The sequence below is a fragment of the Ambystoma mexicanum genome, chromosome 1q (genome assembly GCF_040938575.1).
Source record: "Ambystoma mexicanum isolate Mex_15411 chromosome 1q, UKY_AmexF1_1, whole genome shotgun sequence".
NCBI classification, from domain to species: Eukaryota; Metazoa; Chordata; class Amphibia; order Caudata; family Ambystomatidae; genus Ambystoma; species Ambystoma mexicanum.
The window spans coordinates 856,034,262-856,061,740 of record NC_090922.1 but is presented as its reverse complement, the minus strand read 5'-3'; the positions used below and the strand labels follow the sequence as shown (position 1 = coordinate 856,061,740).

Here is a 27,479-nt window from a genome sequence, read left to right as displayed (position 1 = left end):
TACATATATATATATATATATATATATATATATATATTACATGGCCACGGTAGTGGCCATGTAGTTATGGTTAAGTTGCTGTTTCCATAGGAAGAGCACTTTTTGGGCGGCTTATAACTTCGCTCTCCCTGGACGGATCCTCACCAAACTTTGCAAAAGAAGTAGTTGGGTCACTCTGAATTTTTTTGCAAAGTTTGGTGAGGATTCGTCCAGGGGGGGCAAACTTATAGGGGGGTCCCAAAACTTTTTTTTTTCCCATAGACATAATGCCCGAACCGCTGGACGGATTTACACCAAATTTGCGGCAGGAGCGGCGGCCTGGTCCCAAAAGCGTGCTTTTGTACATTTGGTGTAAATCCGTCCAGTAGTTTTTTAAAAAATGACCAAAATGTAAGGCAAACAAATTAGTGATATCTGCGTTCGCTTCGCGGACGGACTTCCCTGTTCGCTCCGCGGACAGCACCCCGATTGGCCCGTGGGCTTGCGTCATGTCCACGGACATGCGACATGTTCGCTGATTGGACGGCGAGGGGCGTGGAGCGCGTCAGATTTTCTGTGGCGCCCGCCATCTTGTATTCGCAGTCGACCGCGTACAGCGCATTGAAACGTGGATAAAAAATTGTATTTAGTGCCGTGTGTTGGTGTGTAAGAGTGTTTGGGGAGGGTGGGGGAGTACGAGATAGGTTCAATGCTTTGTTTTTTTTATGTGCTAGACCTTTTTGTTGCGTTCGATTTGTCCGCGGAGAACACGGCTGTTCTGACATTTTGTAAATAAACTAAATGGTGGGGTGTTTAGAGGACGGAGTATGAGTCATTTTTGTTCGCAAGGAAGGTAAAAATGAGCTATGATCACATCATATATGAAACATGTACGTAGCGGAAGATACAGGCTTAAAAGAGATGAATCCTTTCTGTGCATGAAGATAATCATTATGGTATCAGCACTTTGTCATAGTTTTAGTTTTTATTACTCTACCTTCCCTCTATATGCTCATATTTGTATACATTATAGTCACTCTCCATAGAGTGAATGGGAAAAAATTTTTGCTCGCGTCTACAGGCCAAACCGCTGGACGGATTTCCACCAAATTTGGATCAGGGTCAGCGACTTGGTCCGTAAAAAACGTGCTTTTGCAAATTTGGTGAAAATTCATCCAGTAGTTTTTTTTTTTAAATGACCAAAAAGTAGGTTAAAAAAAATTAGTGATATCTGTGTTCGGTTTGCGGATACACTTCCCTGTTTGCTCCGCGGAAAGTGTCCTGATTGGCCAATCGTGTTGCGCGATGTTCGCGGACATGCAAAGTGTTTGCTGATTGTACGGCGTGGAGCGTGAAGCGCGTCAGATTTTTCGGTAGCGCCCGCCATATTGGATTCGCGGACGTCCCGGACAGCGCGGTGAAACTTTGTTCAAAATGTGTATTTTGTAGAGTGTGTTGGTGTGTAGGAGTGTTTGGGGAGGGTCGGAGTGTGTGAGATAGGATGAAAGTTGTGTTTTTTATGTGTTTGACGTTCTTTTTGTGTTCGATTTGTTTGCGGACATCACGGGTGTTGTGAAATTTTCTAAATAAACTGACTAGGGGGTGTTCTAAGGAGTCAAAATGTGTTTGTTTTGTTCGCAAGCAAAGTGAAACTGTTCTAAGAACACTCGCGGTGTCCGGGGAGTGTTCGTAGGGGGTGTCCTGAGGACGCTGTCCGTATTGTTCTCAGTCAAGTTGAATGTGTTCTAAGAACATGCGCGGTGTCCTGAAATGTTCGCAAATAAACAAGATGGGGGTGTTCTAAAGACGTTTTTTGAGAACACTCCCGGTGTCCTGGAAAGTTCGTAGGGGGTGTCCTGAGGACGCTGTCAGTATTGTTCTTTGTCTAGTTGAATGTGTCCTAAGAACACTCGCAGTGTCCTGAATTGTTCGCAAATAAACAAGATGGGGGTGTTCTGAAGACGTTTTTGAGAACACTCCCGGTGTCCTGGAATGTTCGTAGGGGGTGTCCTTAGGACGCTGTCCGTATTGTTTGTTGTTAAGTTGAAATTGTTCTAAGAACTATCGCGTTGTTCTGAAATGTTCGTAGTGGGTGTCCTGAAAACGGTGTCCGTATTGTTCGCTGGCAAGCTCAAAGTGTTCTAAGAACACTCACATTGTTCGCGGACATTAAAAGTTTCCCATAGATCATAGTTGAAATGTTTGACTCTATGGATGTGATATGCTGCGGTGGTTGTTGCCAGGTTATATATTTGGCCATGCACCCAAGACTCTATGCCCTGGCAACAACCACCGCAGCATATGACATTCATATTTGCTTATAACTTTGGGTGAAAAACAAATGTATAAGGAACAAAGGTATTAGATACTATGGATGTGATGTGCTGATATGGTTGTCCTTATTATTGTATACTTACTGTTTGGTTTAGTAATGGGAGTCCATGTTTTTTTTCTTCATTTCTGTGATAAAAGAAAATAGCATGTTAGTATTAGTATTTTGTAACGACTTATTACATTGTATAAGCAATATACTTTTATTTTTTTTCGACCCTCATATTTAGTAGAGTACAAATAAGAGTACTGTGCAATTTGCTCAGTTTCTGTATTTGTTGCTAAAATCATTGGGTCTGTGGGAGAAAAAAAAATCTATGTTGGATTTTAAAAAAACCCTTTTTCTGTTATGCTACAGTTTATTTGTTTGTTTGTTTTCAGTGTTCACTTGTTGTTTCTGGCTAATGCTTTGTACTTTGCTTTGTTGTATTTTTTTGGAGCAGTAACAGATTCTTCTTTTGTTTTGATATTGTAAAATTTTGGAGCAGTTAGATACCAATTGGCATATTCTAACTGTCTATTTTTTTAATATATTTTAGTGGTTTTGATTTACCTATTTGGATATTGTTAAATTTTGGGACAATTAGATACCAATTGGCGTATTCTAACTGTGTATTTTTTGGCCTAATTTAGTGGTATTCATTTATCTGATTAGTTGTTGTAGAATCTTTGAGCTGTTAGATAGCTTTTGGAGTATTCTAACAGTTTATATTATTTTAACACAAATTTATAATTTTGGGACAGTTAGATACCAATTGGCGTATTGTAACTGTGTATTTTTTGGCCTAATTTAGTGGTATTCATTTATTTGATTAGTTGTTGTAGAATCTTTGAGCTGTTAGATAGCTTTTGAAGTATTCTAACAGTTTATATTATTTTAACACAAATTTATAATTTTGGGACAGTTAGATACCAATTGGCGTATTCTAACTGTGTATTTTTTGGCCTAATTTAGTGGTATTCATTTATCTGATTAGTTGTTGTAGAATCTTTGAGCTGTTAGATAGCTTTTGGAGTATTCTAAAAGTTTATATTATTTTAACACAAATTTATAATTTTGGGACAGTTAGATACCAATTGGCGTATTCTAACTGTGTATTTTTTGGTCTAATTTAGTGGTATTCATTTATCTGATTAGTTGTTGTAGAATCTTTGAGCAGTTAGATAGATTTTGGAGTATTGTAACAGTTTATATTTTTGTAACGCAAATTTACTTAAAGGTTTAAATACAGTTTATTTATCAAATTTTGGTTTTAAGAACATCAAATAAGCGTTTGTAAGATTTGCTGGTAATCTCTGCTTTAGAGTAATGGTACTATCATTACATTCAAACCATCCACATTTCTTTTTTATGTATGCAGTGTAGTGCCCTGCATTGGTTGTGGCTCCTGCGCGGTAGATTATACCTATTGTTGTGAAGGTTTTCTTACCAAGTGATATTTGACCATGTGTGAATCCAGTCAGCTTGAGAGTTGTTTTTACTACCATCTGCATTGTAACGTAGAAGCATTAGTATTACGTATTTACTATGTGTTTGTATTACTAACGTGGAGCGATTATCTGAATTGCAGGTAGAGCATAATCTACCATGGTTTGCATTTTGTACAAGTTGCTGAAATGGAATGGATTCACAATTTGGTATTGATATATATATATGAAGCGTTCATTGGGGATTTCTTCTTGTGTTACATTGTTGCAGAGAGTGCATGTATGTTTCCACATGTATGAAATCTGAAAGATTTCATTTATAGGTATGTTTTTGTTTTCCAGTACTTGTAGTAAGTACATTAGAAATTCTTGTGGATCTTCCTGTGAGTTTATAGTGAATTTCACCATTCCAGCACAGTAGTCCAATTGTCGTCTTATTCCAAAAACACTATGGGCCTCATTACGACCCTGGCGGTAAGGGGTTTACGCCAGCGTTAGCTGCGCCGACCCCTTACCGCCAATTACGAGGTCCCTTAGCGCCATGGAGCTTTTAACACCCGCTTTTAGCGGGTGTTAAAATCCATGGCGCTAAGGGACCATGGAGTTAATTACGCCACCGTAATTTACGGTGGCGTAATTAACGCCTTCCCCACTCCCATTATGCCCTATGGGGCAAAAATGGGAATGGGGAAGGGTAAATGGGGATTGGGGACTTACCGCCCCGCCAAGGTCGGAATGGGGCGGTAAGTCCGCCAACCACCATGGCGTAAACGTAGTTTACGCCATGGTGGTAAAGTGACGGCCCAGGCGGTAACTTACCGCCTGGGTCGTAATGAGGCCCTATATGTGTTGTCAGGATTGTTTGCTGCATTTCTGTGAAGTACTAACATTTGCAAACACAATGGGTTTGTACTGTGTAAGTAAATGTTGTCAACAATTGGTGGTAATTGAAATAGAATATTCATTGCTACATTTGCATAGCAATTTAGACCAACTATATTTGAGAATTGAAATGGTCCAGGTAGTTCTGTATCTAACTGCTTTTTTTGGAGTTTGTCTTCCTTCTTTAAAGAAGTACCTGGTTTACTTTCTCTAATTGATTCTTTTTTGTTTGTGGTACTTGATGGAGTATTAGTTTCTTTTACTCTCTTTGGAGGATTTCCAGTGACGTCCTGTTGCATTTCAGTTTGATTTAGTTTTCTTTTACAACGTTTTAGTTTTTGTGGAACAGAATATGTGTTTAGATGGGGAGTGTATAGTGAGCGAAGTCTATTATATTCTAAAATGCAAGGAATATCAGCGTTTACTTTACTTGCATCAAAGTCGATTAGAAATAGACCGTCAAGTGTACGTAAGCGTGATAGTGCTACGTAGCTCATGCCTTCTTTAAAGACTGTGTTACCAATATCTATCATTGCTTTGTCTAGGGTAAGACCTTGTGATTTATGAATTGTGACTGCGTATGCAAGAGTTAGAGAAAATTGTTCTCTGCGTACATACATATCTTTGAAGAGAAGGAATCTAGCTGTTGAGCGTCCTATCCGTTTTACTTCTGAAAGTTTGTCAAAGAGTATATTGACAAACTGAATTTTGTTGTCACGTGGGTATGTTTGAAAGCCAATAACTGTACCCAGTGCTCCATTAACTAGTCCTTGGTCCACGTCAAGGTTACGTTTAAGCATTACTCTGCAATTTAGGGATAATTTTAATATCTTTTCTAAGCCTGCTGTGTTTGAGATTGATTTTTCTAAATTATTTAGTCTTGTTGTGGCTTGGTCACACATGGGTAGTGTCATACCATGTACATCTAGTTTGTCTGTGGCGCTAATTTCTATTATTGGTTGCATTTCTTTCCTTAGCATGATTTCATTGAATTTGAAACAGCTTGCAAGAGTTGGCATTAAGGCCATACAATTGACATTTTTGTGGGCTAATTGTTGCATAACATCTGTAGCACATGCATTATCGCCATAAAGTGCATTAATGTGCCGGGTTTTCAATGTTGTTTCTGCTTCTTTAGAAAGTATACCAACTCTCAAACTTTTTTAAATGTTGGCATAAGTGAGATCTGTAGATTGGCGCATGTTTTCTGTTAATTCTCTGTATTGGAAATGTTGCCAAAGGTTGACATTTCCAATGCTGCCAACAGTTTTACGGCAGAGTTTGTGCCCTAATGTTTTAAAAATAGGTTCACCTTTTACTGGTGCTAATTGAAGGAGATCTCCAAAAACAATAATGTGTTTTCCTGCAAAGAGCTCTTCATAGTCTGTTTTGAGTACTTCTTGTAATCTGAGGTGAATCAAAGCTAACATCAGGTTGGAGACCATGCTCACTTCATCTATTAGTAGCATTTTCATTTGTTTCAATACTCTGCGTAATTCCATTGCAGCTTCTGCAGAAAGTTTGTAATAGTCTAATTTGTTTTGGTGTTCTACTGGTAATAGTAGTAATCAGTGTAATGTAACACCACCTATGTTGTAGGCAGCTAAACCTGTGGGGGCAGTGACAACAGCTGACAGTTAGTTGTTTGTCAGTTGTTGAAGAAACTTACTAATGATTTTGATTAGGAATGTTTTGCCAGAACCAGCTTCACCACTGATGTACAGTAGTATAGGTTTATAATTATGGCAGGAACATTCTTTATTTTCATGTTTTACACCATGTGCAATTTGTTTTGTTACTTCTTGAAAAATGCTACTTTGTTCATTGTTTAGTTTTGATTGTAGTATAGTTAAGTCTTCCTTATCTTCATAGTGACACATGGTGTTTTCTACTTCTATCATAGCTAATTCTGCCTCATTTGTTATTAGTGGTTCTCCCAGTGGTTCTTGGCTTCCTGTTAACGAAGGTTGACTACTGTCAGGAGTATCCTTATCTAGTTGGGCTTGGAGTTCTTCTTCGTGTTGCTGTTCATTGTGCAACATTGTTCTGTACTGTGTAAAGTTTACATCAGTTATAGTGCTTTCATTTGCTTTGAAAGCATCCTCATATGAGTCATAGTTATCTAGTAATTGTTCTTCTTTTCTCCATGGTTTGAAGAGTTGTAGCAGGGACATGTAATATACTTCTTTATGTTGAGGGGTCTTCAATGACAATTTGATATGATTAATTAAATTTGGTTTAGTGAGTTTAACTAAGCTGCCTTCACAGTTTGTCACTCTATATTTACCTTTTTTTCATCAGGTTTTATATTATTTTTGTATGTGTAATTTTGGGCTATTTGGTATAGACACATGTTTTCTAAAGTATTACTTCTGTTTGGGTAGTATGTGTCCAATAAATTGTTTTTTAAAATGTCTTGGCTGTTGGGATCATGTTTGGCTATTGTTTCTATATCTTCATATGATTTTAGAACTCTTTTTCTAGATTTAGCTGGACCAAGACTTAGCCATACTATTTTTGCAGATTTACCATACAATGAAGTACCAGTTAAACGATCAGCTGCTTCATAAGATCCACATTCTCTATGGGTGAGCATTTTTATTCCCAAGCTGTATAATTTCTGAGATATTGTTTTATCTGATGACAGGTCATTCCAGAGGTCTTGGAGCTCTGTTTTTTCTGCTTTAGTTAAGTATGCTGTGACATATCGTGCAACTGCAGACGAATTGTCTGCAATGTACTGCACATCTATGTTTGCATTCTATAAGTGGGCAATGATTGCATTATAATCATTGATATATTTTTCTTCTTCTTTTCTTTTTATGTAATATGTATTTTTAGGTGACTTTCCTTTAACAGTATGTCTAACTGAAGACATGAGGTTGTTTACTTGACCTGTATTTGTATCTGGTCTAGGGAAACCAAATCGGCATTTGGTGTAGTATTTACCTTTGTTTTTGTATTTGCGACGACAATATTTTCCACATTTGTGTCTTTGAAATTGTAAAATGTGTGCACAAAGATCACTATTTGTGGCTTCTGATGGAATTTGACAAGTGACATATTTTTCAATAAACTGTAAAACAGTGGCATCACTGTGTTGACCAAATTTAGGAGCATCTTTAATCCATAAAAGCATGTGGATATGTGGTGCTCCTCTGGCTTGGTATTCTTTTCTCCAAAAGAAATGTTGCACTTCTCCAAGGGGAGGAACAGTTTTATTACAAATAAAATGTAGCATAGCAATGAAGCGATGGTGAAAATATCTTAAAACATTAACAGGATCCAAAGAACAAAGTTCTCCAGGTGTTAGAATATCTATGTTTGTTTTGTTTTTATTTGATATGCGTAGGAAATCATGTAAATCTTCCCACACATATTCTGCACAACTTAATGTAACAAACCAAGTAGGTGGGCCAAGGTTTCTGATCATACAACGTACATCTCCATGACGTCGAAACCAGTACTCTTTAGTACCACGCATATTTGCTAATAGATTAGTAATATTTGATTGTAAAACCTCATACTTTTGTTGCACTTTCTCTAATAATTGTGTAGCTGTCATATTTTGAAAGTGTGATCCTGATTTTAATATGTGTGCAACTCCGTAACATAAAGTTGCTAGTTCACTTTTAAAGAGTAGGTGGAATATGTATTCCACATTTTGTCTAAATCTGGGATCTTCAGAATACATCCGTAATGAGCGGTATTCTGAAGCTGATATTTGAATAGGTCTATCATCATACCTTCCTCCTTTGCCAGTAGGAAAGAGTAGAGGAAAAGCACGTGCTTCTATACTTTTTTCCCATATACTGATTGGCGATCCTTTTGTTTGACGCATTTGGTAAGTTTTCAGTACATCTTGTACGGTGTCATTACAGTGCAAAGGATGAATTGGATACTGGTCTAAAGTATTTGATATTGTAGCAGGATCTAGTAGCTCAAATTGACCAGCTTCTTGTGTTTCTTGAATTATTTCAGTTGTATCTTTCAAGTTTTCTTCAATATTAATTTCTTTGTAATATTCATTATTTTCTTTGAGATATTGGAAGGCTTGTCTAACTTTATATAAATCTACCAGCTGTTGCCATATTTTTTTGTCTTTTGTAGGTACTCCATTTACTAATATAATTAAAGATTGGTGCATTGGACGTTGCACTCCTAGAGTATGCACATTTTCATTTAGATTTAATGGTAAATAAACTACTTTTCCACGAATGCCTTTTACCAATTCAGAGGGAGGTAATTTTGCTGTTTTTGGTTGAAGGCGTATTATTGCTTGAAATGGGTGTACTGTTTGAATTATGATGCTCTCATATAAATTAAGTTGTTGTAGAGGTTTTGGTACTGGGTATAATTCCAAATTATTTGTGATAGAACGTGAAGGAGTTTGGTTGTTGTCAAGTTTTGTAGTGCAATAACTGCAAAGTATTAAGGGCTCAGTTATTTCATATTTGTTTTCTGCTAAAAGGTAGAGAGCTAATTCAAACCATTTAGAATCTTCATTGTCTTCTATTTTGTATGATAGGTCCACAATTTTTGTGTTACTTTTATAAAAAATTCTACGGCAATATACACATACATGGTTTGGTACTTCAGCTGATGTACTTTTAAATTTTAGTATTTCTTGTTTGTATGTGTTTAGCAAAAGGTTGCCATGTTTAGAATTGGTGCTTAATTGGTTTAAAGCTATTTCATTCTGTAAATGGCTTTCACTTCCAAAATATTTTTTCTGGATATAGTGAATTTCTTCAAGTAGGTCTTTTGCTGTACCATGTAGAAGGATGTTATTTAACTTTGCTAGTGCTAAAGCAGGACTTTTAGCATAGTAGAGTTTATAGACTAGATTTCTTATAGTTGAATGATGTGTTGATATCCTTTTGATATCATGGAAAGTGGTTTTACAAGTAGGTCCTGTAATGCAGGCCAATGAATGTCCTTGTAGTCCTGTGTACTTGCGCACTGGACAGGTATCTATATTTTGCAGTAATTTAATTTTGATTTTGTCTTTGCTTTTTACATATTTATTGAGGAATTGGTGTAAAGATTTGAAACATTGTTTGGGAATGTTACACATTGACATGCATGGCCATTTGTACACTAGACGTTCTGATTCAGTTGAATGGAGGGGTAATTCTAAGTTTTCAGGGCATATTTTTGTAAGGAGTACTTCTTGTTCCATTATGGTATTATTCACTTTTTCATAACCTCGACCACTGCTATTTATGGCAATTGTATTACTTTGCTTTTGTTTGTACGCTTCTTGATTAAAATATGGTTCTGTGCTCGTAGTGTGATTCCATTCACTTCCGCAGATACTTAAGAAGTTCTTTCTGTTGACATTTCGCTTATTGAGAAGTTTTTTTTGTAATTTAGTTATTAGTTTTGTTAGTGGTTTCATTTTGTTTAACAGTAAAATAAATAAATTTCTTTTGAGAAGAATTGCACTGTCCATCAATGCTTCTAAGATTAATTTCCTACGATAGGTTTTAAGCTTTGAACCTGATTTCTCTCCTGTTTTTATAAGATTTTGAAGGACTTTGTGACGGTATGTTTTGGCTAAAATACTTTTCTTGGTATGCTTACTTTGCACTATATTAAAATTTGAAGAAGCAGTTTTACCTGTACTGATAGCTGATTTTCTGTTAATTGTTTTTTGGTTTGTTTTACATTTTGATAGAGGAAGCGAAGTTGTTGTCCTTGAAACTTCTTGTGTTTCATTAAATGATTGTATTAGCTGTTTTATTTGAACTTTTTTTTACAAATTCTGCTAGAGATGGATGCTTATGTTGGACTCCTTTATTTTCATTTGCTCTAATTTTGCGTTGCTTTCTACGGAGTTGTCTTTTGGTAGGCATTCTTTAGGGTCTGTTGAAAAAAATAAAGAAGATATGGGTTGGGGTGTTCTGGAATGTATGTGTGCATGAGTGTTTGAGTAAGATGATAAAGATGTTTGTAATGGTGTGTGATTGTGTATTGGGACTAAAACTAGTAGGGATAGGTATTCTTGAATTTATGTGTCACTAAACTGGGGTTCAGATGACAAAAAAAAGTAAGGTAGTGGTGTGGAAAAGTACAAATAGTAAATCTAATGTATACTATTAAAACAGTTGTTTGTTCTATAATATGAAAATTGTAGTGGTTCAGTTGGCTAATTTGTGTGTCCAAAAATAGAAATTTGTGGGCCATTCTGGTTGTAAATCGCTGTTTACGACATTGAAATTTTTGGACTAAATGGTACTAAATCTCTATTTTAAGAAACCAAAATAGCTGGTATTAATGTTATAGTATATTCGATTAATAATATAAATATTATGGTGATATTTTACTTACTTTTTTTTAAATTAACAGGTAACTTCTTAGTTTTTTTTTCTTCTTCGAAATCGGCTGCTTCTTTTCAGGAAACTGGTCTTCACTGCAACTGTAAAAGCTTCAAATTAGTAACTTTGTTTGTATATAGCACTGTTTTTAATTCAGATATTGATTTTTTTTATTGAAATCCTCAGTGCCTTCTGTAAAACCATTAAACTAATTTATTGACATAAGATACATTGCATTAGTTCAGTGTGTATGATATGTACTTAATGAAAAAATTGTATTGTATGACTAACTGTAGCAAACATAAAATATCTTTACTATGTCTTGTGAAATTTATAATATATTAGTGAATACCACTATTTCTGTAAGTAAACTGTTCTAGGTAATAGCGCATCAATGTCATGTCTAATTTAAAGTAATTAAGTCAATAAATAAATAAAAACAAAAAATATGAAATTGTATAAGTATTTTTATAAAGGTTTAATCATAGATTGTGTTTGCATGCAATTTTGTTTGTATATATGTAGTGTATATATTTCATTTAAAAAATGTTAGTTTAACATGATTTGAGTGTGTGTATTTAAAGAAAGTAAAAAGTATAAAGGTGTATAAGTGGTAGTTGATTTTAGGAAATTGAAAAAAGTACAGTAAATTAATTTAACAGATTTTACAAGGTAAAAGTCTGTTTGAAAATGTGTTTATCTACCATAGCTCTCAAGTGACACGCTTTTGGCGGGTGTCACACGCCTTGTAAAGGGCAGACTCACCCGCCAAGCCTCCTGGACGCCCATTCATTCCAATGGGCGTCTCACCCGCTAAAAACAAAATTGGGTGATTTCACCCAATTGTAAAACAAAAATGGTTGAGAGCTATGTCATGTACTATACAGAAAATATGCATACCTGAAGTTTGTGTTCATGCATATGGATATGCGTGGAGCTGCAAGTAGAAATCTTGAAGACTTGTACAGTATTTGTGGTAGATGCTGCTTGCCAATGATATGACACTTGTACTCAGAGAGATTCAGAGTACATTTGCAGTGCTGATCTATGATGATGCAGTTAGATGTAGAGGTCTTGAATGTGATTGGTGCATGGTCATGTGATTTTTGAGGTACATCCAATGAGGGAATGGCAGAGAGAGTGTAGTGGAAATAGTAGAAGGGCTGTTCATGTTACGATATGTCCGCGGACATGGTGGTAGTTCCAGGACATCGGGAGTTACATTCGGGGATTTTTGGGTTCAGAAGTCATGCAAATGAGAATAAGCACTGAAAGGGATTGGTCAGGAAAGTTTGGTGGGTATGTTGTGCCAGGAGAGATTTTTTGAGATACTCTTTTTGCTGAGAGAACAAAAGATAGCTATGGCTGTGTGTTTCAGAAAACAGATTGTTTGGATTTTAGGAGATTTGTGGATACATTGGTTGAAGGTGCATGCAGAAAGCTGTGGAGTAGCTGTAGATCTTGGATTCCCACATGTGGAAGTACACTGGCATGGAGTACGTGGAATGAAGTGGTTGGACTTGCTACCTCTCTGTGCTACTTTGGAGACAGAGCAACATCCAGACATAATTGTAATTCATTGTGGAGGGAACAGTTTAGGGCATGTGACTGGAATTTTTTTGCAATTTGCTATGGAAGAAGGACTGAGGAAGGTTATGAACATGTTTCCTAATTCTCAAGTGATATTTTCACGGATTGCGCAGAGACAAATGTGGCTTCGTTCTTCTTCATTTGGTCCACAAATGGAAAAAGCAAGGCGCAATGTTAATAAGGCTGTTTGTGGCTTTCTAAGAGATTTTGGCATGTCTTCTTTTCACAATGAAAATATTATGTTTTGTAGTACATACATTTTTCGCAGAGATGGAGTCCATCTTACTTATGCTGGCAATCAGATTTTTCTGAGAAATGTACAAAATGCATTGCGACCTTTTTTGGAATTACAACAACGATTTTGAAGTAGATGTTAAGCATTTACAATTTTTGACTTACAAACACCACCCAAAGGCTCTTTTCAGAGCCACCACTTCTTTCCAGAGAAAATTACAATGTTTGTGATGGAATAGTAACCCAATTTTTTTAATGTTCGCGAACTGTCCGCAAACCTTTAAAAAATACAAAGAGCTGTGCTTCATTTATTTTCACTTCTATTTTTTAACTGGGAAAGGCGGCTCTGAAAAGAGCCTTATTTTTTTTTTGATTTTTGTAATTTTGTATTTTTTTTGGTTTTTCAGACACAACACACTAGGAGAGGAGGGTAAAGGAGGGTAAAGGGGGGGACACCAACCACAGGGATAAGAAAGGGCGAGCTGAGAGAGGAAGATGTAGAGTGGGTTTTATTTGGGTAGTGAGCAGGTCTTCTCGTGCTCTGAGACGATAGTCTCAAAAGCACTCCGAAGTCGCTCCCCCCTGCAGAGTACTGTGTCACAGTACATACATACAACTGTGACCCTCGGAAAGGTAAGGGTCATCAGAATTCTGTATGGCCTGTGAGGCAGGTTGAGAAAGACGCTGTCCCACAGAGGTGGTCCTTGTGGTGACAGGATCAGAAACAGAGGATGAAGTAGAGGAAATCAACTTGCTACGTTCTTCGCAAGGTACAACCCTGCGAATAGCCCCAGAGTGAAATTACCTCAGGTGTCGCTTCATAGTAGTGGTCCCAAAGCTGTAGTTACTGTGTTTCCCGCGACTGAGTATCATTTTGCACTCATTGCAGGTGACATGGTTCGCACGAGCCTTAGGACCATTCCCATGAATGGTAAATAACCGCCACACCCAAGACTCACGCCTAGTGCGGGTAGTAGGGATTTCCTCTACCTCATTCTCATCATCCTCTTCTTCCTCGTCCGCATCCTCATTCCTGTTCCCCTCTTCAGGCCCTTGGGGAGGTGGTGGTGGTGGAGGGGGTGGTGGTGGTGCTGAAGCAGGTGCAGCACCAAGTGGCAGTTGAGCAGCCAAGGATGCCATGTCGATGATGGTGTAGTCTGCAGGTGGCAGCAAAAATCACTGTGTTCTGAAGAATAGCCAGAAACACAATGGGAATAAGCTCTTGGGCGTGGTCTTTTATAGGGCTGCTTGTGCGCGGTTCACAGACATGCGCACTGTGCGCGGACAAATCGAACCCAAAAAAACGATTGGAAAGTTTCAAAACGTATATAGAAAGTCAAGATTGCTATGTGGGACTTGTGGCATGGTGAGATTTTATTGAAAAATATTATGGATTAACTGAAAATTTACTTTTAAATTGTTCGGGGACACGAACAGTGTCCGCATTTCAGGACACACGATGAGCGTGGGCGCGGTCATATGATCTCTTTGCGAACTAGTCTGCGAAGGAAGCGCCTGTCCGCAGGACACCAAGTGCACGGAGATTGGTTAGCACATGCGCATTGATGTCCTACGGACACTGTTCGGGTTCTGAAGTAATTAAAAGTGCGTCACACGTGAAACGAATATTTCAGGACACCGCGTGTGTTCTTAGAACACTTTAAACTTGGTAGCGAACAGTAAGGACAGATATGGTGTTCTTCAGGACACGTGTAATTTAGTTTATGTAGGAACATTTCAGGACACCAATTGTGTTGTTAGAACACTTTAAATTGGGTAGAGAACACTACGAACAGTTGTACTGTTGTTCATGACACATCATTTTCGTGTATTTAGGAAGATTTCAGGACAGCAATTGTGTTCTTAGGACAGTTTTAAGTTGATAGCGAACATTAAGGAGAGATATCGTGTTCTTTAGAACACTTTAATTTTTTTTTTTTGTTTCTGAACATTTCAGGACACCACGTGTGTTCTTAGAACAGTTTCAACTTGCTAGCGAACAGTACGAACAGGTGTGGTGTTCTTTAGGAGACCTCCATTTTCGTTTATGTACGAACATTTCAGAACACTCGCACTGTCCGCGGACACTTTTATTGTTTTTAAAAAAAAAACTGAAACTATTTACAATACAATATAAAAATTAAACTTTATTTAACATATATTAACAATTTATGACAGAGAAGGTGAGGCAGAAACAGAAACAAAAACAGGAGAATTTGGGGTTTCAACATGATTGGTATTAGGTGAGGAAGGGATGGAAATCTCATCAAAACGTTTTGGATTATGGAGAGGGTTTGGGGATAATTGACTGGGATATGGTGAGGAGGGACAAGTACATGTGGGGCAATGGTATGACGTTTTTGTTTTAAAATGATCTTCAACAAAAGTTTTTAAATTATTAAAATTGGTCAACAGTAAATCAATTTTTTCTTTTATGTTGTCAAGAGTGTTTTCCTTAACAGCTTCTTCAGAGGTAGTTTCTATTTTGTTATGCTCTGTATAAAAAAAATATATATATGTTAAATGTATACAAAATAATAATATTTCAATGGTTTATATTATAAAGTGTTTACCATTAGTTTCACTATCATGTGACATTTCTTCATGTGGGAAATTGTTCTCTAGCCATTCCAGAGTACTAGACATTTCTGTGAGAAAAAAAAAGAAAAGATAATATAGTTTTTAATCTAATACAGAAAGTTTATAAATAAATGAGTAACATGAAGTACACTTACTATTTCTGGTAAGACAAATCCTATGCATTCAGTGGGTCTGGTCTTGTTCTCAGTTCTGTTGTCTCTGTGAGGTAATTATGTTGGAAGCCAATTTATGTTCTTGTGGTATATTCCATTTCAGAAAATTTTGCATTTAAAAGAATGGTTAGTGTGTTACATATATGGGTTAGATTTCTTATGTATTACTAATTATAATGTGTTTGTGTGCTGCTTTATGTATTTGTTAAATGTTCTTATATTATGATATAACAATCAAACATACCCCTCCCCCTCCCCCCAAAGTTTTTAGGTAGTGGTACTGTTCTCCGAACATGTCGACGAACATTAGATAATTTCGCGGACATCAAGTTCATAAGAAGAGATCTAGTCAGTTCCATATGACATGTATATGAAGTCAAAGTCATTATTGTTAAGTTTTGCTACTAAAAACCTATGAAATTCCGTGAAAAAAACTTTGTTGAAGGGACGTTATGGTTAAGTTTAGCTACTAAAAACCTATGAAATTCAGTGAAAAAAACTTTGTTAAAGGGACGTTATGGTTAAGTTGTGCTACTAAAAACCTATGAAATTCAGTGAAAAAAACTTTGTTAAAGGGACGTTATGGTTAAGTTGTGCTACTAAAAACCTATGAAATTCAGTGAAAAAACTTTGGTAAAGGGACGTTATGGTTCCAAGTAAAACCGAAAAACCCTTGAAATTCGGCAGTTATGGTAAGCTAAGCAGCCATAACTCGCACCACCACCGTGCACTGCTAAGACTAACACCCAGGACATCAAAGATGACATCACAAATGTCATTGATGACATCACTGATGACATCACATGTGTATGTACTTCTCATGAAATATGTGTAGAAGGGATTCTTATTATGTTGCGAAAAAAGTGTCAAGAATCATTGCAAGAAATATACCCTAATAAGTACATTGAACGATGCATTGATATAAACAGCATACTATTATGGGGTTCTATCTAGTATACTAAGCTACTCATACAGAAACATAACATTGTGTGCAGCGTACAAGATGAAGGTATGATATTCGTAATGTTAATATGTTGAATAATGAAATGATAATTGTTTTCTTAATAGATTTTTGTGTACTGTGAAATATGTAATAAGTAGCTAATAAAACCCATGTATTACATAATTGCATTACTATAGACAAAACACAAAGACACAAGAACACATACCAATATGGGTATATACAGGGAAAGTGAAGTTAGCAAAAAAGCACAATTAGTAGCAGAAACAATTCATAACTTAACTGATTAGTTTCATGTAAATAAATGATTGCTCTGTTTGGCAGCTGCTATTTACCCTATGTATATGTATCACTTGATGTGATTGGACGCTAAGGAAATTAGTGTGAGTACAATGTATACAAATATGACCATATACAGGGAAAGTACAGCCATAAAAAAACAACAGAACTGTCAGAAAGTGCTCATAAGTCTAGTGATTATCTTTATGCACAAAAAGGATTGCTGTCTTTCAAGCTTGTGTTTTCCCATATGTATATGTTTCATATGATGTGACTGTACTCTAAGAGAATTACTGTAAGAACCTATTAGAAGGATACGTCTACAAATAAAATATAATTCTTAGTTTCTGACTGTTACTAAAGAAAACCATGTGGCCTAGATATGTCAGCAAAAGAAAAAATAGTGAGGCAGACATGTGATGTCATCAGTGATGTCATCAATGACATTTGTGATGTCATCTTTGATGTCCTGGGTGTTAGTCTTAGCAGTGCACGGTGGTGGTGCGAGTTATGGCTGCTTAGCTTACCATAACTGCCGAATTTCAAGGGTTTTTCGGTTTTACTTGGAACCATAACGTCCCTTTAACAAAGTTTTTTCACTGAATTTCATAGGTTTTTAGTAGCACAACTTAACCATAACGTCCCTTTAACAAAGTTTTTTTCACTGAATATATATATATATATATATATATATATATATATATATATATATATATATATATATATATATATGTCTAAAGTGTAAGACAGATCCTGCAAAAGTCGTTTTGTGTACTATTATGCCATAAAAGCACACTGCCAAAATGGTCATACATGTACCCTCTTGTCTCTGGGTGTAGCAGCATTTATCGATTAGCATGTGATAACCTACCACTGCATATCCTTGAGGCATCTTAAATTATTGAATCTCCCCAATGATAGTGAATACCTACTTAAACTTCTAAGTTAACACAAATGATCCATGTCCCAGTCACTGCTGTATGTGTATCAGTGCCCGAGAGTGTGAGTCATGCCTGCAAGTGTAATCCCAAAGGAGATCCTATCGCATGGAAGCAACTAATGGATGGCTTTCTGAGAGACCATGGTTATTGCATTGTTATGTTATGTTATGCTATGTTACTTGGCATTTATATAGCGCCTTATGTATCATTGGTATGACCTCAAAGCGCTGGTCGGTTGAACGCCCTCGGGAATCGCAGTTCAAGTCAGTTGAGAGAGAGAGTGTTGTATGGTGCGTGGGCACACCGGATATGTGTGCAGCTGGTGTGGCTGTTGCATGATAGCTGTTTCCTAGCGGTAGGTGTGGTGCTAAGGTAATCAGTTGGATGTGTTCAGTCTGGAGGGTGGGCAACCAGACTGAGTTCTGGCTGCGTTAGGACTGTGGAGATGCCTAAGCTAGCCGATATGTGCTCAGCTAGCTGTGTTTATTAGGATGATGAGGTGTTCGTGGGGTCATGTTAGTATGAGAACAGTTAAGCCGAATGTGTCATAGAATAGCTGTGTTCTAGTTGAATGATGGTGTATAGGAGAGAGTAAGCGTAGTAGTGTAATATGGTGGTTATCAGTAAAGTGCCTGTGACAAAACACGAGAGCAGGACAGGGGGGCATAGATAGCGCCATACGTATATAAAGCGGCAGGATGGATAGTGGTAAACATGTGATACAGATAACATGGGGATACAGGTACATAGCATTTATAGGAGATACAGATATGTACCATCTGCCGCAGCATCCATACCGTCCGCAGCATCCGCATCGTCAGCAGCATCTGCAGCGTGCGTACCATCCGTGCCATCCGTAGCATCCACAACATCGGCACCATCCACAGCATCTGCAGTATGCGTAGCATCTGCACCATCCATAGCAACTGCACTGTCCACGGCATCCGCACCACCCGTGGTGTCCGCACCACCCATGGCGTCCGTATCATCATCGCATTTGCACCATCCGTGGCATCCGCACCATCCGTGGCATCCACACAATCTGTGGCATCCGCACCACCGGTCCATCCATTCCATTCCGTCCATCCATTCCATCCGGTCTGTCCATTGCATCCGGTCCGTCCATTACATCCGGTCCGTCCATTGCATCCGGTCCATCCATTCCGTCTGTTCCATGCGTTCCATCACTTCATCCATTCCATCACTCTGTCTGTCCGTTGCATCCACTCTGTCTGTTCCATCCACTTCCTGGAGAAACCATGCGCTTCATCCATTCCGTACACTAAATCTGCTCCGTCAGCTCTGTCCGCTCCGTTCATTCCATCTGTTCCATCCGTTCCGTCCGTTCCGTCCTCCGTTCCATCCACACCAATCCGTTCAATCCACTCCATCCACTCCATCCACTCGATACTTTTCATCCACTCCATCCACTCCATCTACCTGTTCCATCTGTTCCATCGATTCCATCCTTTCCATCCACTCCATCCTTCCCATCTACTCCATCCACTCCATCCGTTCAATCCACTCCATCCGTTTCATTCACTCCATCCTTTCCATCCACTCCATCCATTCCATCCACTTGATCCGTTCCTTTTTTTCATCTATTCCATCCATTCCATCCATTCAATTCACTAAATCCGTTCCATCCATTCTATCCGTTCCAATGGCTGCACAATTAAATACAGTAAAACCTTAGTGCAATCAGGGTACACTTAATGTTGTTGGGTACAATTCCTAAATACAAGCTTCAACACAGTGGTGTTAGTAGGGTACGGCACAGTGATGTTATTAGGGTACAGTCAGTGTTGTTGGGTGTACTTTCAAACTTTAACCCAATTAAGATGCAAGATTCAGTACACTGACTCTATTAGGGCACACTCAATGATGTTGGGCGCACTTTCTAAATTCAAATTGTAACACAGTCTAGATGCAAGATTTAATACTGTGACGCTATTTGGGCACACTCAATGATGTTGTGCACACTTTCTAAATTCAATTGTAACACTAGATGTAAGATTCAAAACAATGAGGCTATTGGGGTACACTCAATTACACGTGAGCACACCATTTAGATGACAAACTTGACACAGAGAAACAGTTCTGGCACACTATCTAGATGTGAAGCTCACTACAGTGACACAATTTGGGCACGCTCAATTATCATGGGTGCACTTTCTGCTTTCAAACTTTAACACAGTGACGCTATTAGGGACACTTTCCTAGTTGGAACTTTAACACAGTGACGCTATTAGGCACACTAGATGTTGTTGGGAACACTTTCTAAATTTAAATGTTAACACTGTGACGCTATTAGGCGCACTTGATGTTGTTGGGAACACTTCCTAAATTCAACATTAGCACAGTGACGCTATTATGCACACTTGATGTGTTGGGAACACTTTCTAAATTCAACTTTAGCACAGTGACGCTATTAGGCACACTTTATGTTGTTGGGAACACTTTCTAAATTCAAACTATAACTCAGCGTCGCTATTAGGCACACTTTCTAAGTGAACATTTTTAACACAATGACGCTATTAGGCATACTCAATGATGTTGGCCACACTTTCTAAATTCAAATTGTAACACAGTCTATATGTACCAATCCTCCTGCCAGCGCCACCAACCAACAAAGTTTTTGTCAACCCACCTACTTCTTCCAAAACCTCCTGGGAACCTTGGAGTTTGGTTCCCTGACAGAACTATGTGCTAGGCTGCAGGCCAAACTTTGAACACAGATGACAAGTTGCGCAGGGGACCTTGCTGTCCCTACACCAAACTCCTCACCCCTTGCAATCAGTCTATATGTAAGATTCAACACAGTGAGGCTAATAGGGCACACTCAATGATATTGGGTACACTATCTAGATGAGAAATTCACTGCTTGAAACAATTTGGGCACACTCAATGATGTTGGCTGCACTTTCTAAATTCAAATTGTAACACAGTCTAGATGTAAGATTCAACACAGGGACGCAATTAGGCACACTCAATGATGTTGGGCGCACTTTCTAAACTAATATTGTAACATAGATGGAAGATTCAACACAGTGAAGCTCTTAGGGCAAGCTCAGTGATATTTGGGCACACAATCTAGATGAGGAACTCAACACAGTGAAGCAATTGGGCACACTATCAAGATGTGAAGCTCACCAAGTGAAACAATTTGTGCACACTCAATGCTCTTGGGCGCACTCTCTAGGTTCAAACTTTAGCACATTGACGCTATTAGGCTCACTCAATGATGTTGGCCGCACTTTCTAAATTCAAATTGTAACACAGTCTAGATGTAAGATTCAACACAGTGACGCAATTAGGCACACTCAATTTTGTTGGGTGAACTGTCTAGCTGCAAGGCTCAGTACAGTGATGCTACTAGGTTACAAGTAATCGTTTGACTTTAATATGTGACTGTACGATGTAACACAGTAAGACTTTTGAGATTTTTTTTAAAGTAAGAATGTTAGGGCTTTCTGGCATGAAGTAATTTCTTCAGTCCCCACCCTTGCCACACTTACCGCTGGTTGGTGCTGGTTGACGGCAGGCTACTGGCTTCTTGCTTCTCCTGCCGATACCTGCAGATACGACCTGGAGCCGACTCTGTAGGAGCTGTCCTTTGTCTTGGGCCCTTCGTCACAGGGCTGCACGGGCAGAGGGCTGTCCCAGGAGGGTTAGTAATGGCTTGGGTAACAGGTCTTCAGGACCAATCAGAGAGGGGATGGGCGGGTCGGGAGGCGGGAGGGAAGGGAATCAGGAAGAGGGTGTGGGGTGGAAGCGGGGATGGCCAGCAGGGCACCGAGAGGCCTGGGGCCTCAAAGGAAGTTGTACACAAGGCCCCGATGGGCAACAGCAACAGACAAAATATGCCAAACAATCACCAGACTTCTCTGGATAAAAGTGGAGCTCAGTGTAGCTTCGAGACCTTTAGGCCAGGCACACACGGTCCGATGGACCAATCAGAGCGGGGGTCGGCAGGTTGGGAGGCGGGAGGGAAGGGAATCAGGAAGAGGGTGCAGGGTGCAGGGTGAGAGCAGGGACAGCAAGCGGGCCACCGAGGGGCCTGGGGCATCAAACAAAGTTGTACACAAGGCCCGGATGGGCAACAGAAACAGACAAAATATGCCAAACACTCACTGGGCTTCTCTGGACAAAAGTGTGTTGTGTGAAGTGCTTTAAGCCCCTGGCCACTCTTCTAATCCTGCTCCCCTCGATTTACAATGATTAAGAAAAGAAAAGTAATATGGCACAGTGCAATGGATCAACACCAATATTGGAAGGGGGAGTTGCAAGATGACATGGAATGGTTTTGTTTTGAGAAACGATGTTGTAACCCCTAAAACAGGAATGGTGAGGAGCAAGTTGAAGAGGAAAGGTCATAGATTGATAAAACAACTCTGTGGGTGTATGAAATGTATGAAGGGGGAAGGTGGTTGTACGGACAATGGAAGACATGTCCGGTGTTAAGAAAATGATTGTATCAAAACTGAAGACAGACTGTGTTCAGGGTGAACCATTAGTCGGAAATTGCGCATAGAGGTAGATAAATAAATGAGGGGAAATGTTTGGTTAGTAGAAATGGAGTTCAAAACTAACGTTGCAGTAACAGCTACGTCTGTTACTCGAGGATAAGTATGACGCCTCTAAAAGAGAATTCAGGTCTGTTCCATTCAATCAAAGCTGGGGCAGGGGAGTGGAAATCTCAGCCAAAGAATCTTATACATTTGTAAATAGGGTGAAGTAAATCACACTGAACGTGGAGGAGAACATTATAAAAACATTTCAGTTATATGTCTTTATTTATGTGATGAATGTAATTCTGACATTACAGAATAGCAGTTTCAAATGCAAAACATCCATTTTATATATTTTTTCTTTACATAGGAGGCAGGCTAACATTTAAGCATTCACATTTCTTGCTCTATATTTGCAAAAACTGCTGTTGAAAGTGCCCCGCACAAGCAATATTAAACGTGTGCCTCTTCCACTGAGAACATAACAAACGCAACTCTCACCTCGATATCAGCTCTGCTGCTTCCAACCGTTGCAGCATGACCTTTTGTTGGGATGGGGTACTTATTTGTTATTCAGTGATGATTCATTTTTTAATGTTTGGCTTAATAGTGTACTCAGTTTGACACTTACCACGTGAAGATCAAGCAGAGCAAGGTCGATATCAAAATAAGCACTTGATTGAACATGGCCGACTGGGTCCGCTGGATTGCTCTATGAAGATCATTCTGTTTAATAACAAGACATGAACCTGGTGTTATCAAATTGGGCTGAAAAATCAGTTATTGAATATCATACATTTTTATCCTAGAATTGACAACATTTTATATGGCGGGCTGTGTACTGTCTGCATTAAATTTGTTGTGGTTATACCATGCAGTTGTTGAGGGTTGGCTTGTACAAGCTGAGTACATGCATGTATATATGGTTGAAGGAAATACACCTTCTTTCAAAGTATGGCTATGCTGGAAATACTCTGATATTTTAGTAGTTGTGAATCAGTCTGTCCAGTTTGAAGTTCATTCATGTTTCCTGTGCCTTAAGACTTTTTATTTCCCCTCTGTTTGCTGGCTTGAGTTCATCAGCTGGGCTCCCAACGGGCTACTATCACAGCACTGATGTTCATAATTGGTGTATGGCCCTTAACAAGAACAGAAATATCTGTGTGGTAAAATTGTGTTCGACTCCACCTCGATCTCCCAATTTAGTGGATACTGTAAAGAAATGTCACCAATTGCCTTTTTGATTTAAGACAAAGGGCCTCATTACAGCCATGGCGCTCCCATACAGATCGACACCCTTCATTACGGGACGCCCTATTACGAGGTTCTCTTAGCGGCTCCCGCGAGGGGACCAGGGAGCTAATAACGGGCCCGTTATTAACGGGCCCGTTATTAGCTCCCTCCCCATTCCCATTGAGCCCTATGGGGGCTCAAATGGGAATGGGGATGGGTTTTTCCAATGAGGATTTACCGGGTCCTCCATGATTGGAATAGCCTGGTAAATCCTCATTGGAGGAACCTGGTACTGGAACCCGGTATGGAAGCAGCCATGCCCTTATTAAGGGCATGGCTATCTCCATACTCGTAATGAGGCCCAACGTGTTTCTATTTTGTGCAATTACATTGCGTCTCCTTAAAAGTTTGGGGGTAAATTAGTGGTAAATCTGCTGAATGACCACCACACGGTACACGTTTACTACCGCTCAGACATGTGGGATTACGAGTGGTAGTATGCCAGTGAAAATCCTCACGTTTGGAGTCTATAGGATTCAGTGGGTATTTTAGGGATTTAAGACCAGTGGTAACTTCTCCAAGGTAATTCCAGCGATTTTTGGCCTAAAAGCAGGTTCTCAGTGGGAGGCACGTTAACCCCAAATAAAAAAAAATAACGAACTACAGTGTTTAATAGTGGGAGTATCCAGCGTTATTTGCTACGTTAAAACACACATTATTATTATACATGTACAGGCTATAGTCCCACACCACCATGGCAATTAATATTATGTTAAAGTTTCTTATTTACATTTCATTAACTAATGCTCTGAGGTCAGTTAGTCAAAACAATGAATGCTCTGATGAGTGATGCTTTTCAAACCACACACACACACACACACACACAAACACACACACACATTCTCTCTCTCTCTCTCTCTCTCTCTCTCTCTCTCTCTCTCTCTCTCAAGCCAAACACTGATTTAAGTGCTCAAGTGCTCTAAATCATATATATATATATATATATATATATATATATATATATATATATATATATATATATATCCACTAGATATAAAAGTATATCACAAACAACGTTCATTGAGAACGACATGTGCTGCAGAAACGTCACTAATTGTCTTGATATTAAAGTTGCCTGGTTCCTAGCCACTTTCCTTTGGCCTGCTTCTCACCCCAACTTAGCATTTTACCTTCTGCGCTCCCTTAACCGTTGACTGGCGATGAGCTATAAGATACAGTACCGTAAATACATGTGCATTGTAATACTCACAATCATATTTTCCAAAGCATGCTTTGCAAGCCAACAATTGAGGAAAACAGGAATGAATAAGTTTCTCAGCGGTGGCCAAAATATCTATAAACAGAAAAAGACAATGATTCAAATTCAGGAAAATCCATGTTCATTGGCAAAACCTTGTGCATACAAGTTGCAGCTTCGTCATAATTTTACAGAAAACGTCAAATATTTCAGACAAATAGTCAAAAGCAACAAAGGTGCGTTTCATGTTTGTAAACCATTCCTCGGAAGTAAACATGTTTAAATTCAGGGGAAAGACGAGGAGGCTGATGTGGGACAGGTGAAGAAGTTGCAGGAGGAGGAGGATTGGCAGCCAAAGGAGAATGAGCCTGAGGTAGTCGATAAAATGCCGGCACAAGGTTGGGGAGTCACAACACTAATACATCCAGCTTGGTCCTTCTGGGTGTGGGAGTACCTCCCACTACCGCAGGGGAAAAGTGAGGGGGGGGGGGGTAGTAGCTTGTGTTCAAGCTTTGCAACAAGAGTGTGAGTGTGAGACAGGGAAAGAGGAGTGAGCAGTCTGCATTGGGCAAAATGCATTGAATAAACCCTTTTGGCAGTGGCCGGACTCACGTGAAACCCATCATCCTTGCTCCATCAAACCCTCCAGTGGTACAAAGGAATCATGTGCCAGCACAAATAGTGATTGTGTTCATTCCCAGACTCATTATTGAGAGGAGGGGTTTGAGGAAAGTCCCAATTACAGCCTCCTGCAGCACCAATCAGACCTGAGCTGGCTCCCCACAACCCGGTGTTAAAAAGGGGTGGAGGGTGCCCCATACTGCAACTGGCATGATTGTGTGATTCCGGCATGATTGTGTGATTCTGGCATGCAAGAACATTTCTTATATCACGGGAGAGGTCAGCTGGGAGTAACAGAATGTTAATGTGATTCAAGGTGCGCGTCAGCCTCATCACCCCAACATTCTCCAATAAAGTGAAGAGCAAGGGGCTGATCAACTGCCACTGACTACCCATTTTTTCTGTTAGTGAGTGACTCTACCAAATGGCAAGTGAAAGACATACATTGCTTCTGGTACATCTGTTATATTTTCATGAAATAAAGATTCAAGGGCTGACCTTATCGGTAGCAGCAGAGGAAGGAAAACAGTAAGGAATTGCCTGGTTCTCACCGTTAATATAAGCACAGGAAGACAAGAATCGCAGGGAAACCCTCTGGTGAATAAAACCTTGTTGTTGTATTGATAATTGAAGCTCTTGCTATGTAGGGCATGGATGCTGACATGATAGCTAGAAGTGATGTCTCTCAACGTTTATATGTGGCTTTGATCTGTAACTCACATAGGGATTTGCACACTGCAGAGGGGGACAGAAACCTGGAGAAGCAGAACTAATGGGCAGTGCAGATAGAAAGATAGTCTACTGTGAATAATGTCTCAATGAGCTAACGTACCAGGATCCTTGCAAGTATATGTGTGCGCTGGTTGACAATGGAAGGAAGTTCACATGGGGCACCATAAGAAGCAGCATTTACGTGTGAACTCTGGGTTAGCAACAGAGAGGTCTAAGGATAACCCAGAATGGATCTACATGCAGATGTACGTTAAAGGTTAGATGAGGTATACACAATAATTGATAGAGTTTAGCAATCAGATCAGAAAGTAGAATTTAACTTATGGAGCATTGTTTAGAAAATGTAGCAATGCGCTGTTGCTCTGGAGTTTGAGGTCTTTGTAGTCTTCTGGAATCCGAAACCAATGGGGAAGGAGCCTGACACTGCACACATTAGGCGCATACACTAGAGCATTGCATGGCAAAACAGGTGCCATGTCGGACGGGGCTCGTTGCAACGTACATATGTTTCTCCATCTACACTATACCACCTGCTGATGAAAACGGGATGAAACAGTATGCCCCTCCCAAGAGGAGATAATCATGCCTTGCCCAGGTGAAGTCTGTGAAAAAGATGGACCAAACGAGGGGCATGGACAGGATGAAGCAGTTTCCTATGCACGGGCACTGAGGTGTACCGTTTATAATCCACTGAGTAGTGAAGACGACCAGGGCCAATCTTTTTTGTCAGGCAGCTCAGGCGGCTGCCTGACGTCAGTCAGCCTCTAGGGGGCGCCACACCAGCAGTCCGCGGCCTGCAAGCCAGGACAGGCACATTCATTATGATAATATTATGATACGAAACTAACGTTTATTCTAGCAGTGCTAGAATACACGTTAGCACTGGCACTGCTGTAGGCTGCAGCCTCGGCCCTCAGGCAGGGCAATTAGCAACATTTGTTGCTTTATTACTTCCCCCCAACCCTGTGGCCTGGGCGGCACCCGCGCCGCTGGCGCTAGCCAGGCCCATGATGGCCGCACGTGCGGCGTGCCCTCCTCCAGGCTATGCACGCGCACTGAGTAGGATTGATTGGGGGCTGGCTGGTGTTGTCGTGTCGGGATTGCAGAAAGCGAGTGGGTGCGCAGCAGAAGGTAAGTGTGCAGGCATTTTGCTTCAGGCGTGTTAGTTTTAAGAACACAGGTTTAATTTCCGCACTGAAATACAGTACAGTCAATGGGATGTAACATGATTTTATCAATGATTACCCAATATGGTATGGGACATCACCATGTGTCCTATAAGCATGGACATGCCAGCATTTTCCTCTCTTGTCTGCTGTGAGAAGGATTGGGATAACAGCATTTGCCTGTGTTTTTGGCTACATTTGGACTACAGCAATCTAATTGGGCGTCGCACTCTCAAAGTTCCAACGAATATGCTCATTTT

At 39.5% G+C, this 27,479-nt stretch overlaps 1 protein-coding gene across 1 annotated transcript in view; it reads right to left on the bottom strand.

The window, feature by feature from the left end:
- KCNT2 (potassium sodium-activated channel subfamily T member 2) overlaps positions 1-27,479 on the bottom strand; it is a 2,640,974-nt gene that overhangs the window by 945,502 nt on the left and 1,667,993 nt on the right. Inside the window, exons 8-9 of the mRNA XM_069641505.1 lie at positions 24,713-24,796; positions 22,841-22,935 (exon numbers count right to left, since the gene is read on the bottom strand). Coding sequence (XP_069497606.1) covers positions 22,841-22,935; positions 24,713-24,796 — 179 coding nt within the window. The remainder of the gene's footprint in view (positions 1-22,840; positions 22,936-24,712; positions 24,797-27,479) is intronic.